At 47.3% G+C, this 16861-nt stretch overlaps 1 protein-coding gene across 1 annotated transcript in view; it reads right to left on the reverse strand.

Annotated features, from left to right (window-relative positions):
- Positions 1–11450: 11450 nt before the first annotated feature.
- Positions 11451–16861, reverse strand: part of Bub1b (BUB1 mitotic checkpoint serine/threonine kinase B) — a 52956-nt gene continuing 47545 nt past the window's right edge. Inside the window, exons 20-23 of the mRNA XM_057780964.1 lie at positions 16616–16758; positions 14299–14470; positions 13314–13420; positions 11451–11932 (exon numbers count right to left, since the gene is read on the reverse strand). Coding sequence (XP_057636947.1) covers positions 11698–11932; positions 13314–13420; positions 14299–14470; positions 16616–16758 — 657 coding nt within the window. The 3' untranslated portion in view covers positions 11451–11697. The remainder of the gene's footprint in view (positions 11933–13313; positions 13421–14298; positions 14471–16615; positions 16759–16861) is intronic.

Here is a 16861-nt window from a genome sequence, read left to right on the forward strand (position 1 = left end):
CCTTAGAACACGTGATTCAGAGTGCAAATGAATTCGAGGAAGCCCCACCCCTTCTTCTAAAGATGCCAACTGCCAACTGCAGCCCTGGGAGATGAGGTGATTCAGCAAAAACACAGAGGAAATTACAGGCAGTCAGGAGTAGAAGGTAGCTTTCCTGCCTCCCAGGTTTGGGTGTTCCCGACTGCTGACACAGGCCCATTGTAGCCGGTAGCCCTGAGCGCGATATGATATTTCAGTAACTCTGGCCAGGCAGCGGCAGTCCTGTCCGCGTGGACATTTTGGCCTTTAAATTTTGGCTCCCAGGGATCTTCCGCAGTGTGAGTCAGTCAAGCCAGTGTCCTTACGACTTCAAAATAAAGTCTTTTGTTTTGCTCGCTTCTGTCTTTGTGAATGAGCACAGACTCATGAACTCGGTAGTGACCTTCCTTACTTCACAGAGTCAGCTCGGCAGGAACAACTGTTTGTACTTGCGTTGTCCCGTTTCATGGTTTAAAATCATTTGGGGGTGTGGTTGGGAAAGCCATGTCAATAACAAAAACTAAAGCTTTCATACATCAATAACTCCAAAGTTTTGCCTTAAGGGACAAAATGTTAGACACAAACTTTGGGGTCCCAGTGTGTCCAAAAATGTCCTCTTTATGGCCCCAGATGTCTTAACCTTGTGGCGCTCCCCCACACTCCCTACCACCTTTTACACAGCTCTTTTTGCTGACTGAGCTGGGCTTGTCTGCACCTGCCTACTCTGTCAGAGCCTGGAAGAGAAGAGACACACCCACCCTGGGCCAGCCCAGGTCAGGTCAGGACAAGATAGGTGTTGCCCCTGGATGCCCTGCACCTCAGAGCTGGCCTAGCCATGGCCTTCAAGTGGAAGAGGCTAGCCCAGAGGCAGAGGTCCATCCCAGGTCACTGCACCCACTCTAGGGGGTTGGCCACAAAGAGGAGAACCACTAGGTCCATTCAAGGTGTTCCTAAAGGGAAGGGGACCCCAGGGTCCTATCGATGGGGGTGCTCCAGGTCCCCTGCATGCCCTTTCCAGCTCTGCTCCACCTTCCTTGAGGTCTGCCTACAGCCCTGTCTCCTTTCTCTAGATGTGGGTGCCCAGGTGGCAGTTGAGGGAATGAGGGTGGGAACTCTTCCTCTTTTGGTAAAGGCAACTGAGGCAAGGGGTGCCAGGATGGGCCACCAATGACCACCTGGCAGAGGGTACTGTGGGCCACGACCCTCCCGCCAGGCCTGACCTGGGGTGAGGTTGCTCCTCTTCCTGGAAGTAAAGAGGAGGGAGAGAAGCCTTCCACTATCGCGGCTGGGCTGCAATCCTGGCTGCCCGTGGGCAGGAACAGGTGGGGGAGGAATTGTGAGGGACCTGAAGGAAGACAGGACTCTTCTCTGAGAAGCCTGCACACCCACCACGACCCGGTTTCAGGGAACTTGGGAGATGAAAGACCAGCGTTCCAAGCACAAAGCCAGGGCCTCAGGTGGCAGGCATGCACTGGCCTTGCCCCATCTTCACTTCCTTCTCACTGTCTTAGTCACTGTGAGTGTGGGATCCTGAGTCAGAATGTCACAGGGCCAGGAGTGACCTTAGCAAGGGACCCTCCTCCAGAGGAGCTTTTGCTTGGTGCAGGGATTTTCAAGTAGGTAAATAGGGGCTGGAGTTCTTTGGAAGTGCGCTCAAGAGACAGGTTGCACAGGGAAAAGCCCGCACTGGGGGACATTTAACAGCCAGGCAACGTAAGGCGAGGCTCTCTCTACCTTATTTCTGCGCAGACTCCTCAAAGCACCCCTAAGCGAGTGCAGTTACCCCAGATGGTAATGAAGAGCCTGCAGCTCAGTGTCTGAAGAGCCTGTCTCAAGTGCCAGAGGGACTGGCAGGCTCAAGATCTGGGGTATGCGTCCGGCTTTTCCAGGGGCAATTCAGGACAGAGACAAGATTTACTGAGGTTTGCATTTTTTTAGGTGACACAGTACAGGGGTGGATCACCTGCCTCTGTGACTGGAGGGTTCCATGGCTGTGGGATAGGAAAGCCAGGAGCTTAAACCTCAGGTGGGAGCCGGCTTTCAGTGCTTAGTTGTCCTGCAGCCGGCAGCAGGCCCAGGAGCGGCTTATTGATGGCTATGTGTTTCATCCCCTGCAGAGGAACATATACAGGCAGTAGCGGTTCCAGGAGGGGCTACCCACTGCTGTCAGAAAAGAGAGAGAGAGAGAGAGAGAGAGAGAGAGAGAGAGAGAGAGAGAGAGAGAGAGAGAGAGAGCTGACATTTCAGTAGGAAAAGGATGAAAAAGAAAAGTCTTTTGTCAGTGATGGGCACTCATCCAGATCCTGGCCAGGTGGCCTTGGAAGGGAGTGAGGATCGTCCAGGGAGGGGCGGGGTTAACTCTGAGGGGTTAAGGGCCCTGTAGATTGCTGCTCAGAAGTCAGTCAGAGGACAGTTACAAACCGCAGCACCAAGTGGGCCTGGCTGGAAGCCAGGGGCCACAGATACGATGTGCAGGCCCTTCCTACCAGCCTAGAAAGTGTTGGGCCTTTGTATGCCAGCACCACCCATGGACGCAGAACCTTCTGAAAATGCCCCAGTTTCCGGGAGAGCAAGGGCAGCAGGAGGCTGTGGAGGGCGGCTCCGCAGAGCTTAGCAAAAGGGGCTTTCTCTCCTCACATATACTATGGGTTACTTGGTGTGCCGACAAACTCCTCCTGAGTGCCTGCTAACTGCAGGAGATAACTCGGCAAGTGCCCATCGCATGAAGTCTGAACCCTGGGCAAACACTATCCCGCTGTAGAGCTGGGGAAAACTAAAGTTTCCTAAGGCTAGCTCACTCACTCAGGCAGTATCTGGTGGAGCGTATCTAAGAAACACTCTTTCCTTTCTGCTCCCTGCCTTTTTCTACTTCTATCTGCAGAGCCCGCTGTAGATCGTCCTTCTAAACCAGCTTCCCCTCCCTTCTTTGCAGATGAAGCCCGGTTATCTGAATTACCCCCTTTCTACCCTCTATTTGTGGAGCAGACACTATTGATCATCCTTCTAAACCAGCTTCCCCTCCCTTCTCTGCGGATGAAGCCCATTTATCTGAATGCACACCTTCTACCCACGAGCCTAGGGAGGAGTCCCTTCCCAGCCCTGGGGGTGAATATGGATTAGATCAAAACAGTCTCAGTAACGGCTTTTTCTTCCCTTAGGCAGGGATTGGCTTAGGCCCCAAATATGTGACATTCTAGCCAAGAGATGCGTGGGGAGGCTGGCTGGGTGTCTGCAAGATCTGTTTGCTTTGTCTTCTTCTTTTTTCCAGCTTCAAGTTGCCCAAACTGTGGTAGCCAACTGCTCTCACAAAGGGACCGACCAATCTGAGGCAAAGGCCAGGTCAGGGGGGCGGCAAGAAGACACCAAATACCACGTGCCCGCCGCGTTCCAGGCTCTGTCGTGTGAGGGAGCCAGGCCTTTCTGGTTTTGTTGTGGTTTGTTCTTGCCAGTTCCGGACTACTTAATTCACGCAGCTCCAACTGCTGCCCAGCTGGTGGCTCCTGGCTGCCCTCTGCACTGGTTTCACTTTGAGTGTCCTCACAGACGATGGGTCCTACATCCTCAGCTCTTGCTTGTGGCTTTCCTTGAGATGTCCCCCTAAGGTCTCCCCACCCCCACTCCCAGCTGAAGCGATGGCTCAGCAGTTAAGGGCTTTGCTGCTCTTGCAGAAGACCCGAATTCGGTTCCCAGGACGCACACGGAGACCCACAATCACCCGTGACTCTAGTTCCAAGGGATCCAACACCCTCCTTTGACCTCTGCTGGCTCCTGCATGCTGTGGTGAACATTGACATACGGTGGCACATATACAAACACACGAAAAGACTTTATACTTTTTCTTATTATCGTGTGTGCACGCTGGGTGAGGAGCACATACGCTACGGCTATCTGGAGCTACATGGAGGTCCGAGGATAATTTCGTGGTCAGTCCTCTCCTACCACACATAGGTTTTAGGGACTGAACTAGGTTTCCAGGCTTGTATGAGAAGCACCTTTACCCATGAGCCACCTGGCTGTCTGTGCTGACTCTGATTTCTCTTGTGTTCTTTCTTGGCTACTCTGTTGTTATATCCGGTACACTCTAAATTATAAACTCCTCCCAGGAAATGAGCAGCCCTTCCATTCCTTTAAATCCCATGATAGGTGAAGGGCCATTGTGAAGCTTAATAAATATTTATTGGTTAGTTTTTTTTTTTTGGAAACCACATTCCAGGATATCGTTTGCTGCCCTGGAGGAGGCCCGTGGACTAGTTTCAACAAGCAATAAGGCAGGAGTCAATGGCTGCAGGGGAGGCCATGCAAGTAGGCATGCGAAGCGTCTCACCGGCTCCTGGCTAGGATTCAACAGTGGGCAGTTCCAGCCTTGCTCTTCTCAGGGTTGGGTGCCAGGCAAACAGATCAATCTATGACCTTCTGTGAGCCCAAGAATGGTTCAGCTCCTCTCTCCTGCTCACTGGCAGACTGGTCCGCTCTGACCCACAGCTGGTCACGAGCAGGGCCACTTTTCCAGTTCCTGAGTCAAGCTCAGGGAACTTCCCATTTCCTCCCTGACTTTTTCCTAGTAAGCAACCGATCGCCTCGCATTCAGAAAGGGAGGCAGCAGAGCACACAATGGAAAGGCTCAAAGGCCCAAGTGCAAGCAGGAGAGGCCAAGGATTTTGCCTTGTGTAACTTCAGTGGGTCCTGCTCCCTAAGCCAGCCAGAGAGTTCCCATGTAGGGAAAAGGAGGGGAGGGGAACGAGGCACCGCGTCTGTGGGTGGCTTGTGGGTGACTTGAGGGCAGCACTAGCCCGGTATGTGAGGGTAAATGGGGCCCGAGATAAAGATTCGTGCACTCCGCACACAGCGCAAAAGTCCCGCAGCGGTTGGTCAGGGAACCTTTGGATCCAAACAGTCTTATGGACCAAAACGGAGGGGCGGATACTTCCTCCTGATGACCTGGTTTTTGTTTCTTTTGATATTACTTCCAACCTTTAGATTTCAGAACAATTTTGTTGTTTTGCTTTTTGAGACAGGGTTTCTCTGTGTAACAGCCCTGGCTGTCCTGGAACTTGCTTTGTAGACCAGGCTGGCCTTAAACTCACAAGTCCGAGTGCTGGGAGTACAGGTGTGCGCCACTGCCTGGCCAGAACGGTTTCTTGACTGTTTTATCACAGTCCGAGTTTAGGTGCACTGAATATGAATTAAGGCAAGGCAGAAAGAGGGCTGAGGATGTGTCTAGGAAACAGAAGGCCCTGGGGTCTACCTCCAGCACCTCAAAAAGTACAGACTGAATGACCAGCACAAAGAGGAAACTGACTACCCATGCCACTTGGCCACAGGCTGCTTCCAGTGCTGAGGGGTACTATGCCCCCCATATCCCCGAGTCTGCCCATTCTGCCTGTCTTTCCAGAGACCTCTATCCCCTGGAGTTGACTTTCCAAGCTGAAGGTAAGGGTACCGAGGTTTCGGCCTGATGTGTTCCTACAGGATAATAGAGCTGCAGCCAGTAACAGGGAAACGGACACAGTGTGCTAGCTGAGCAAAAGGGAACACACGGGCAATGGCCAATCCAAGCAGAGTGAGAAAGCAGACGTGCCTAGCGCCCCGGAAATGGGAAGCGGACCGGGTGCAGGTCCTGGCTCACCCTGTGGGCCCAGAGGGTGGAGGGTCACCAGAGGGCCAAGCCATACCGTGTGCTTCAAGCGGTCACAGACCATTTAAGTCCTCTATTGCGTTTGGTTTTAATGTCAATTTGCCACAAATTAGAATCAGTAAGGAGCCTCACCTGAAGACTGTCCTCGTGCCTTGATGGAGGTGGGGAGGCACACCCCGATTGTGGGTGGCATTTCAGAAGGATGCTCATCTCGCTTTGCGCTCACTTGGCCTCTCTTGCACCACCAACTTGATTCTCCCTGTTGCTGAATCCTTCACTGACAGAAGAGCCAGTTTCCAAGCTCCCTCACAGACTAGGAACCACCGGCTCTCCAGGATCCTCCCGGGCTCCCACAGCCAGATTGGGACTAAGAGGCACCCCACCCTACCAGCGAGAGACAGCTATTGTGGGGCTCCTCCAACTGCGGAGGCACCCAGCTTCAAGGACTGAGTGACTACCAGGTTCCCAGCACCTCAGGTATGATTTCAGTAGCTGCCACTATTTTATAGGTCACTTAACACATTTATTCATCTCCTTGGTTCTGTCTGCCCTGTAGAGTGAGCTGACATCTCCCTTTCAGGTTGGCTTCAAAGACATTTTCTACGCCCCACACCGAAACTGTCAATACCTTGACCCATCTGCAGGGTCTGTGGTGTTCCTTACTTTAGGGACCTTGACCACACTTAGGCCACATATGCACAGCCCCTCTGTGCAAAAGGCAGTTTGGGGGATGTTTTGGGTGCAGTGCTCTGCCTCAGTTTCTCCTGGCTCTCCCATACCATCTATTCCCAGTCTCTTGGGCTTTCTCTGGACTGTTTATGGGTGGGTATTCTACCATTCATGAGATGCTCTCTCCCCTAGCTTTTGTTCCTTCTTCTGCTCCCCACAGCCCAGGCTGACCTACAGTTACGTGTCCAGACAGTTCTACATCCTCATGGCCCCAGTGTGCCATACTGAAGCACTGGTGGGCAAGAGCAGCTGTGTTCCTGAGACCTGACTCTCACAGAGGGTTTTGTCCTCACGGCTGGGAGCTCTAAGGCTGGTCCTGGCCTCTGAGTGCTTATGTCCTGAAGATGTGCCTGCCACCCAGTTCCAAGCCTCACCTGATTCTCCATATCCTTTGCTCTAACCTCGAGGAATCCTGGTGACCTAGACCGTGGCTGCCCTGATGACTCTCTGGCCACCACAGGGCTGGAGGAACAGCTCCCCAAGCTGTTGTATTTTGCTTTTATGCTGCTGGGTTTGAAATCAAAGCCTTACTCATGCGTGTAAAGCAGGGGCTATACCGCTGAGCCATGTCCTGGTGCCAACATGCTTTTCATTAAAAAACTAAGCATTTATTTTTATGATGCTGGCGATGGATCCTAGGGCCTTGCAAATGCTAAGCACCCTGCCACTGAGCTACGTCTCCAGCTCCCAGAGGCTTTTCAGAGTAACCTCACTGAAGTGAAAGGAAGGGTTGGAGCAATTAGACAAAAAGCATCACGTGATCGGGGTGAGCGGAACCAGCTCTGTATCTGCAGCACACGTGGCAGCCCTGTTTCAGCTGAACACGAACCCAAATTTAGTATGCATGGAAATAAAAGAGAACATGCCACAAAGAAGACACTTCTGAAATGCCGGTTGTAGGGAGAGCCTCTATATGTAGCCCGGGCTGACCTCAGCCTCTGGATTACAGGCATGCCCCACCACACCCGGCATAACTTTAATCTGAAAGGTATAACCTAGACAGCGAAGTATAGCACAACGCGAATTTAACAGTCACTTAGCATGCTAATGCAGCATGAGAAAACGGCATACTAAAGTGAGATCGAGAGCTAAGGAGAGACACTAACCTCAGAGCCAATATAACTGAGCTCTGAATTTGTAGTCATCCACCCCCCTGGTATTTTCATTTTTGAGAATTATACATATTGCTGGATACAGTGTAGTAGACACCAATCCCTTGCTTACAAGGGGTTTGAAAACTAACAGTTTGGGCAACCTCAGTGTCAGGGAGAGGCTGATATAAGCTTGATATAAGCTGATATAAGCATCAAGTCAGCCTGGGGCCTCTCAAGAGCAATAGCAGATGTTCCAGTGGGGAAACAGCATCTGCAGACGCTCGGCTGATGCCATCAACGATCCTTTCATAACCATACAGGATCAGCTTGGGACAAATCGAGGTTTTATTCAGTGCATGAAGACAACGTGAAAGGGGGCCCCAAGATGCTACTCAAGTCACCAGGCTCAGGGGCCAGGCTTTTACCTGCGGGGCCATCTCAGCGCACGCACACTCACGCACAGGCCATTAGCACGTATGGAGGGCAGAGGACAACTTTCAGGTGTTGGTTCTCTTCTTCCATCAGGTGGGTTCCAGGGATCAAACTCAGGCTGTGAATTTACCCACCTAGAGTTGTTCACAGACACAAATGTAACACAGACGACAGATTGTGGCTTCAGTGTACATCGAACAGGTCACAGAACGTTCAGACAGAGTTTTCAGCATTCAGCCATGTTCTCTGATGATGTTAAGATGATGTTAAGATGAGGCTGGCTCAGAGGTTCAGAGCACTGGCTGCTCTCGCAGAGAACCTGAGTTTGGTTTCCAGCACAGCACACATCCACACAGTGGCTCACCACCCATTAGCTCCACTTCCAGGGGATCCAACATTGTCTTCTTCTGACTCCCATGACATTCCACCGGGAATGCATGTGTTGCACAGACATGCAGGCAAAACACCAAACATATACAATAAATAAATCTTTAAAAACTAAGTAAAAACAAGGACGTGGGTTTGATTCCTGGCACCCACATGACAGCTAATGACTACAGTGCCAGTTCCAGGGAATCCAGTTCCATGGGCACTGAGTCAGTGTGCTGAACAGATACCCAGGCAAAATACCCATACTAAACAAATCTTTAAGAATAAATAAGTAGGCCGGGCAGTGGTGGCGCACGCCTTTAATCCCAGCACTCGGGAGGCAGAGGTAGGCGGATCTCTGTGAGTTCGAGACCAGCCTGGTCTACAAGAGCTAGTTCCAGGACAGGCTCCAAAGCCACAGAGAAACCCTGTCTCGAAAAAAAAAAAAAAAAAAAAAAAGAATAAATAAATAAAAATGATAAAGCTTGCTAAACTTCCCAGGCTTTTATTTAATTTTTGAGACAGGGTCCTAGCTGTCCCAGAACTGGCTCTGTAGACCAGGCTGGCTTTGAACTCCCCGAGACCCACCCATCTCTGCCACCAGGGTTGGGATTAAAGGTGTGGCACCCTAGTGTTTTAAACACAGCTGGAAGTGACTGCTTGTCTCACTTCTGTTAGCTCTGAGGAGGACTCATGGCAAACTGGTGCTAACGCCGAATGCCTGGTGTCACATGGGTCCCACTGGGGACAATGAGTCTCGGGAGCAGTGAGGGCAGTTGTTAGCACACATAGCAATGTTCGGGTAATGTGAGTTCTTAAGGAAAATTTCTCAGAAAATGTTTAAATTTAGAGAAGATTGCCAAATTGGCTCCTAAGAATGAACCTGCTAATGAGTGACTGCTTTATTAATCTCACTAGTGTATTTTTCTTTAATATAATAATCTACGTATTTAAAATATATATTAGACTTTGAGTATTTTGCCTGCATGTGTGTATGCGCACGTGTGCCTGGTGCCCTCAGAGGTCAGAAGAGCGTGCTGGATCCCCTGGAACTGGAGTAACAGATGGTTGTGAGCCACCAACCATGTGGGTCCTGGGACTAAAACCAAGGTCCTCTGGAGAGCAACAAGTGCCCTTAACCTGACTCATTTCTCCAGCCCCTCAAGAACACAATTTTCATTCTTGTAAATGATACAGTTTCAATGTCTTTCATTAGTGGACATTGAAGTTCTCACTTAAGTGTCTTTTTTTTTTTTTTGGTTTTTCGAGACAGGGTTTCTCTGTAGCTTTGGTGCCTGTCCTGGAACTAGCTCTTGTAGACCAGGCTGGGCTCGAACTCACAGAGATCCGCCTGCCTCTGCCTCCCGAGTGCTGGGATTAAAGGCGTGCGCCACCACCGCCCGGCTCACTTAAGTGTCTTAATAGGTTGTTCATTTCCTGTTTCTGTTCTGGTTTTCATACTTTGGTAAAGATTTTATTTATTTGGGTGCTGCTCTAGGTATTACAGTTAAGAACTAACGTAAATCTCTTAGAGTTTAAATTGTAGTAGGGGATATGGAAAAAGGGATTTGTATATACAAGCTCACATGAGGAATACTTCCTTGTGCACAAGACTGTTAAAGGCACTATGGAAAATACAGAAGGCGAAAAGGGCAGGAAGTAACAGTGAACCCGTGGGATGCATAAGGTCTAGTTCAGAAGAGATCTGATTGAAGGAAGGAAGGCACCCACAGAACTGGAAAACAACTACTTGTCGTTTTAGAAACAAAGGTTTGTCCATACAGCAACTTGGCTGCCTAGCCTGCTCAAGAATTCGCTAGATGGAAGCTTATGCTAAAGGCTCTAAATTCCCTGGGTCAGTGTAGGAAACTGGGAACTAAGGAGAGCAGAGAGGGGCTTGGCTACAGAAAGACACAGGGCCATCATTTTATACTTCCAGTATAAGAAGCAAAATTAAAGATGTTTGAAGAGCTGTATTTTGTTTTTTTTGTTGTTTTTTTTAGCTTTTTTTTTAAATATTTATTGATTTATTATGTATACAATATTCTGTGTGTATGCCTGAAGGCCAGAAGAGGGCGCCAGACTTCTTTACAGATGGTTGTGAGCCACCATGTGGTTGCTGGGAACTGAACTCAGGACCTTTGGAAGAGCAGGCAATGCTCTTAACCACTGAGCCATCTTTCCAGCCCGAAGAGCTGTATTTTGATTGAGAGAAAAATTTTAGTTATTATTTGGAACCAAACCATGTTTTATGGCTTTAACTATACAGTTTGCTTAAGTCTTTTTTTTTTGTTTCGTTTTTCGAGACAGGGTTTCTCTGTGTAACAGCCCTAGCTGTTCTGGAACTAGCTCTGTAGACCAGGCTGGTCTCAAACTCAGAGATCCATCTCTCTCTGCCTCCCAAAGGCTGGGATTAAAGGTGTGCACCACCACCGAAAGGCTTGCTTAATATTTTAAATTGAGATATTTACTTAGGAGTTTCTGCTTCCTAGCGTTCACAGAGCAGTAAGTAACTATGAGGAAAGTCAGGTCTAACATGGAGGAACATCACAAAACATCGATTGCTTTAATATGAAATAAACAACTAGATGACTTTAATTACCCTTATTGAAAAAAACAAACCCCTCAAGGCCAAGAGCAGCTGGTGCTCTTCTCTGGTGTCCAATGTCTCATCAGACTTACTCTCTTCCAAATTAGTCCACATTTCTGAGTCCTCCTGGTTCTGACCCCTGCTTCCTCAAGTCAAGGAAAGCCATCTTCTATCCCCTCAGCAATCCTTGCTCGCCTCTGCACCAAACGACAGAAGGTGAAGTATTCCATTCCAAAAGGTTGGTAGGTGCTTTTGGCAACCACAAAATAAAACTGCAAACACTCAGATGTGAGCCATGTGCAAAACACAACTTTGAAACCTCAGAAAAGTTGGTCTTGGGCACATAGTATAACCTGTTTCCATTTGGGCATCTGCTCAAGGCCAGAGACACCTGAACAAGGGCTGACCGGCTGCTCATTATAGCCTGATGGGCAGCTGCTCTAAATCCAGGACACATACGTTTCCATGGTAAAATAATCAATTCCTTTCCAAAATTAAACTATTTATCAGCTTAGTTTACAAATGTAGACGAAATACCAGAAGTACAAATTTAACAAAAACTTTTTTATTGTAACATACATGGTGAGTGCAAGAGCACACATTGTAAAATTACAAAAGAGAAAAGCAGAGGGGAAAGTAGAAACAGAAAGGCTAAAAAGTACCCTTTTGTACGGAACCCATTTTGAGTAAAATAGGTGAGGCTGTCAGGACAGTGTTCTGTTAAAACCATGCCACTCAGAGTAAACTGGAGAAAAAACTGGTAGTGTGTCCAAGTGTGCTCAAGTTAAATGACAGCAGCTGCAGGCCAGCTTCCCACAACACAGCACAGCTTAGGAGGCAAGGACCTGTGAGGGGCTTGTCTGTCTGTCCTGCGGGAGGAGCAAAGCTCCAGGACTAATTACCTTCCCCACCTTCCACAAGGCTTTGTCCAGGTGACTGTGGAATGTGGTATCAAAAAGTCCATTCATTTCTGCTGCAAGCTCCCTCAGGACAGACACTGTGGACTCATTACTGGCATTCAGAATCCGCACAAAGAATTTATTCCATAATTCACCGTCCTTTAGCCTAAGAAAATATAAAAATCATTTCTATCAAGATCAGGTATATGAAGATTAGAATTCTTTCGGTCTAACCCAGCAGTCCATCAATGTGCCAAAGTGACGCAGGGTAATACCCAGCGATCTAAAGCTGGAGAGCTGTGGGAAGTTTAGGGAAGAACTACAAAAGTCAGTCTACCATGGTGGTGTGCAATGCACCAAGGGAAACCACTCATTCTCTCACCCACGCCTGCAGATCTCTTCTGTACACTAAGATGCAGTAATGACTCCTGGCCGCTCTCCTCTACGAACGGTACAAAAAAATTGCTTCCCCTCTAACTTTCCTGACTCCCACTTCAGGGGTCTGTCACCTTCACAGTTCTCTGAATGCTCAACTTGATTAAAGTACCTTGCTTACTTATCCTTGTTGTCTGTTCCTGGAAAACACCCGCTGCTACAGAGAGCAGGGATGCTAGGACAGGCCAGCTCACCCCATCTGTCTGCCTGTGTTAGCTACGCCTTGCTGGTCCACAGCTAACTGGAGATGCCTACTGACCTAAACATCTTAAAGTAGGGTTCAAGCTATTTTATTAACTTATTTATTATTGCTGTTGTCTGAGACAAGGTCTCACTGTCTAGCCCTGGTTGGTTTTGAACCTCTTCCTCCCAAGTGCTGGGGTTAAAGGTACGAGCCACCATCTCAGGCTCAAACCTACTTTAAAAATACATACAAGAGACAAATGTGATTGACCAAGTTCTAAGTCAAACGAAGAAGAAAATACAACTTAATGTTTTGGAGAGGAAGTGGGGGGGGGAAGGGGCATTAAATCTTCAACACTGATTTAAAGTGAAGACAAACTTAAGAGCAGGCAATAAGTCATTACTTGGTGAGCTTCTGTGGGGAGCCTCTGGCAGGCATGCTATCTCCCAGATTTACAACAGGCCCACGGAGTCCGGGGTGCACCAGAGGATGCTGCTCTACAGTTTTGTTCTATCTACTCCTTAAATAAATAGTGTAAAGTCAGTATATAATTTGGAAACTTAACTCTCTCCTTAAAACAATTAACTTTTGATAAACATAGCTGTTAAAAAGACTAACACCAATTGGTTAAAAAATTATTTCTCTAAAATGTTTCAAATAGTTCTAAATCAAGAAATGTCTAAACTCCTATATGCTATACCAAGGTTCAGCACGCCCAAAAGTCAGGAGAGTCTATGCCTTAGTTTCAGTCGGCAGTTCCTCCCCTGTATCAGGTGCTCATCAGATACTCCTAGCACGCGGAGAGAGGTCACTGGAATCACAGCACTTGGTTTAGGAAACTAAGGTTACTGCTGCGGCAGAAACACTGAGAAAGGGGAAACTGTTGGGATGGGTGGGACCCCCACCCCCCGCACGGTACAGTACTTACTCAGAAGTATTTTGGCTAAGTTTCCAGAGGAGTCCATCCTGGAAGACCTGCAGGTGTCTCTTGAACAACAGTAAGTGTGCTAGGTCTGCTATACCCAACAGATCCACCTGAAATCACAAACGTACCACAGGCTAAAGCTGCCTGTATCTATTATGAGCTTATAGAGTTGAAAAGCATGACAGAGCTTAACTGTGTATTTTATGACATATTTTAGTAGATGTTCTTATCTTTACAGGATGGGGGAAGCCCCTCAAAGAAATGGCCAGAGATAACCTAAAGGATCATCATCACCATCATTACTGTTTGTTTTTGCAAGGCAGGGTTTCTCTGTGTAGCCTTACCTGTCCTGGAACTCACTCTGCAGACCAGGCTGACCTCGAACTCACTGAGATCCTCCTGCCTTTGCCTTGGCAAGTGCTGGGATTAAAGGTGTGTGTTACGACTACCTGGCTAAGGGATTATTTTTAACAGCCAAAGACAACAGATGACCTGCCAAATCACATAATCACAAGACTCCAGCTTCAGGTACATGCTACCTGTTCAGTCAGTTAATAACTTATGACCAGAGCTAAATCAGAAGATGTCTGCACATAGAACAATCGTATTAAGACCCTTCACATTTGCCCTAGTGCCCTTCTCATATATATCACCGCATTTAGTCCTCACAAGTCTGATGTATAAAGGGCAGAGAATACTATCTTTACTGCAGGGTGAAAAACAAAGAGAATAATTCATAAGAGATGACATGGACGGTGAGGAACAGAAATGGCCGGAGCACTTAAGTTACTAAGTTATGTATTTGCAACCCTTGAGTGCTAACAGAAAGATGGCTACGTCTAAGTTGCATGGTGATACAATATTTGGAAATGCGGTCATCTTTTCTAGGCAAGTCAGTGGAAGTAAATACTAGCTTTCACAGCACATCGAGGTAAGGAGGAACCTAAGAAATGCTCTCCATATTTGCTCAGGCTTGTCCTCCACTTACCTGGTAGGGAGAAGAACAGTTCTCCAGGATCTTTTGTCCTTCCAGGGTCTGTACAGTCCGAAAGCCACTGAAGGAAAAAGCATCTAGCTGTACCCTCAGGTCAACGCTGTAGGAAAAGTTCACGATCTTCACAGCATGATCGTTCTTATTGCAATCATAGGGATCGTGGATTCTGATTCAGAGTCAAGAGGAGAAAAATAGAAACAGGCTGTGAAAGCAAGTTTGCTTTCTTTAAGGACCGCAGGTGTGTCTTAGCCTTGCCAACAGCACCCTCCAGTGGCTAGTTAGGAAAATGCACACATAGTAGTAGTAATGACAAGGCCAGTTGAAAGGGTTAAGATTGATTTGGCCACAAAGAATGTACCTAACCCTAACGTAAGGCACAGTGTGTGGCCACCACAGGACATTCTCCAGTTTTTAGACTACACAATAAGTACTGGAAGTAGAAGCAGGTTCTGTCCCATGCAGGTGCCATTGCTATTCTTGTTACTGTAATAGGTGGGCTTTCCAAGAGCAAAGATTCCTCTTCTAAAGGTTAATAAAAGGCAATTTATGGAAAAAAGACAAGATCTCCTGAGCAAATCGGGAGCATGGAAACCATGGGAGAGGGTTGAAGGGGAGGGAAAAAGCAGGGAGGGGAGCAGAGAAAAATGTAGAGCTCAATAAAAAACTCAATTAAAAAAAGAAAAGCAACTTATAAGGTTATTTTTTAGTGAGCTATTTATATTGTAAAGTTTCCTGTTTCAATTACCCCAACAGCACTTTTTTTGGTAACCCCATCTCTTACTTCCTAAAAAAGGCCCTTCAAAACACAAACTTACTATCAAGTAAGTATATTTCATATAATAGGTTTTTGTTATGAATATCCAGAAACAATTTGACTGAGAGAAAAAAAATTAACTCTTTCTGCATGTTTATTTTGCTTCCTTTCTCTATTAGTCCTCCAGTTCGTCTCTGGGACAAATGCAAGTCTTCCATCCAGGCTTTACCTGACCTGGAGCACACACCTCTGCAGCAGGACTTTAGAGTTTACGGCAGCTCCCTGGCAGAGATCCAACTTAATTTTGTTTTCTAAAACTATGATCACTTAAAACATCTTTTAACCTGGTGGTGGTAGCGCACACCTTTAATCCCAGCACTCGGGAGGCAGTTGGATCTCTATGAGTTCGAGGCCAGCCTGGTCTACAGAGTGAGTTCCAGGACAGCCAAAGATACACAGAGAAACTCTGTCTCCAAAACAAAACAAAACAAAACAAAAAAACATTTTTTCTAAACTTTAGGGAGTGTGTTTCCCGGATTAATGAAGAACATCCCTCTCTCTCTCTCTCTCTCTCTCTCTCTCTCTCTCTCTCTCTCTCTCTCTCTCTCTCTTTCTCTCTCTCTCTCTCTCTCTTTCTCTCTCTCTCTCATACACACACACACCAATTCCTCAGCACATTGCCAAGGGCAAAACCTCTTTTCCTCCCCACTCCCTAGGGATCAAACCCAGGTTACCAATCTCATTACCACCAAGCAATATTCCCATCCTTCAATCTTGTCTTCCTCACAAATTACGTGAACAATGAACTCAGTGACTTCAAAAGTCTTTTTCTCCAGGACTGAAGATGGCTTAGTTAAGTGCACTTGTTGCTCTTGCAGAAAACCAGGGCTCAGTTTCTAGACTCTACATGGTGGTACACAACCATCTATAGCTTTAGTTCCAGGGGATCGTATGCCCTCTCCTGACTGCCACCTGGCATCGAGCATGCATATGGTGCACAGCCACACATGCAGATAAACACTCACATATAAAGAAATAAAATAAAATGTATAGTGGAGCATGGCAACACACACTTTAATCCCAGCACTTGGTAGGAATGCCAGGCCAGTCAGGACTATGCAGAGAAACCCTGTCTCAAAAAACAAAACAAACAAAACATATAAATATGTACATATACATAATAAAAATAACAATAAAAAGACTTTCTTGCTTTTAGAATCTTATGACTATAAAATATTTCCTGCCAAATTTGTTAAATAAAAAGATAAAGTCCTTTTGTTTCTTATCCTGGTGTTAAGCTGAAGTCCACGCTTAAGCTCACAAGGCAAGCACTCTACCACCAACACGTTCCCAGCCACGGGATCCATTCCCAGTGCCCACACGGCAGCTTACAAACATCTTACATGTGTAAGTCCGGCCTCAATGGGCACCAGGCATGCAAGAGGCGCATAAACAAGCACGAAAAACACTTACACACATTTCTTTTAAGGCATAAATATGACAATTATCCATGTTTCCAAAAACAGTGGCCAATGTAGGAACATAAACAGGCCCCACCTGTTTCTGAGGATCAGACTCTGTGGGCTCAGGTCTCCATGGACTATCTCAGCTTGGTGAAGCTTCTCCACTATTGTCAAGAGGTTATAAATAATCAAGACTACTATTTCCTGAGTCACAAGTTCACTGTGCTGAAGAAGATCCTGACAACAGAAAGACAGATAACTGTTTCTCCCTGGTGTACTGCAGCGCCACCCCGACGACCACTCTTGTGCACTTGCTTCTGTCCCCACAGCTTTAAAATGA

The sequence above is a fragment of the Chionomys nivalis genome, chromosome 9, assembly GCF_950005125.1.
Source record: "Chionomys nivalis chromosome 9, mChiNiv1.1, whole genome shotgun sequence".
Taxonomy (NCBI): domain Eukaryota; kingdom Metazoa; phylum Chordata; class Mammalia; order Rodentia; family Cricetidae; genus Chionomys; species Chionomys nivalis.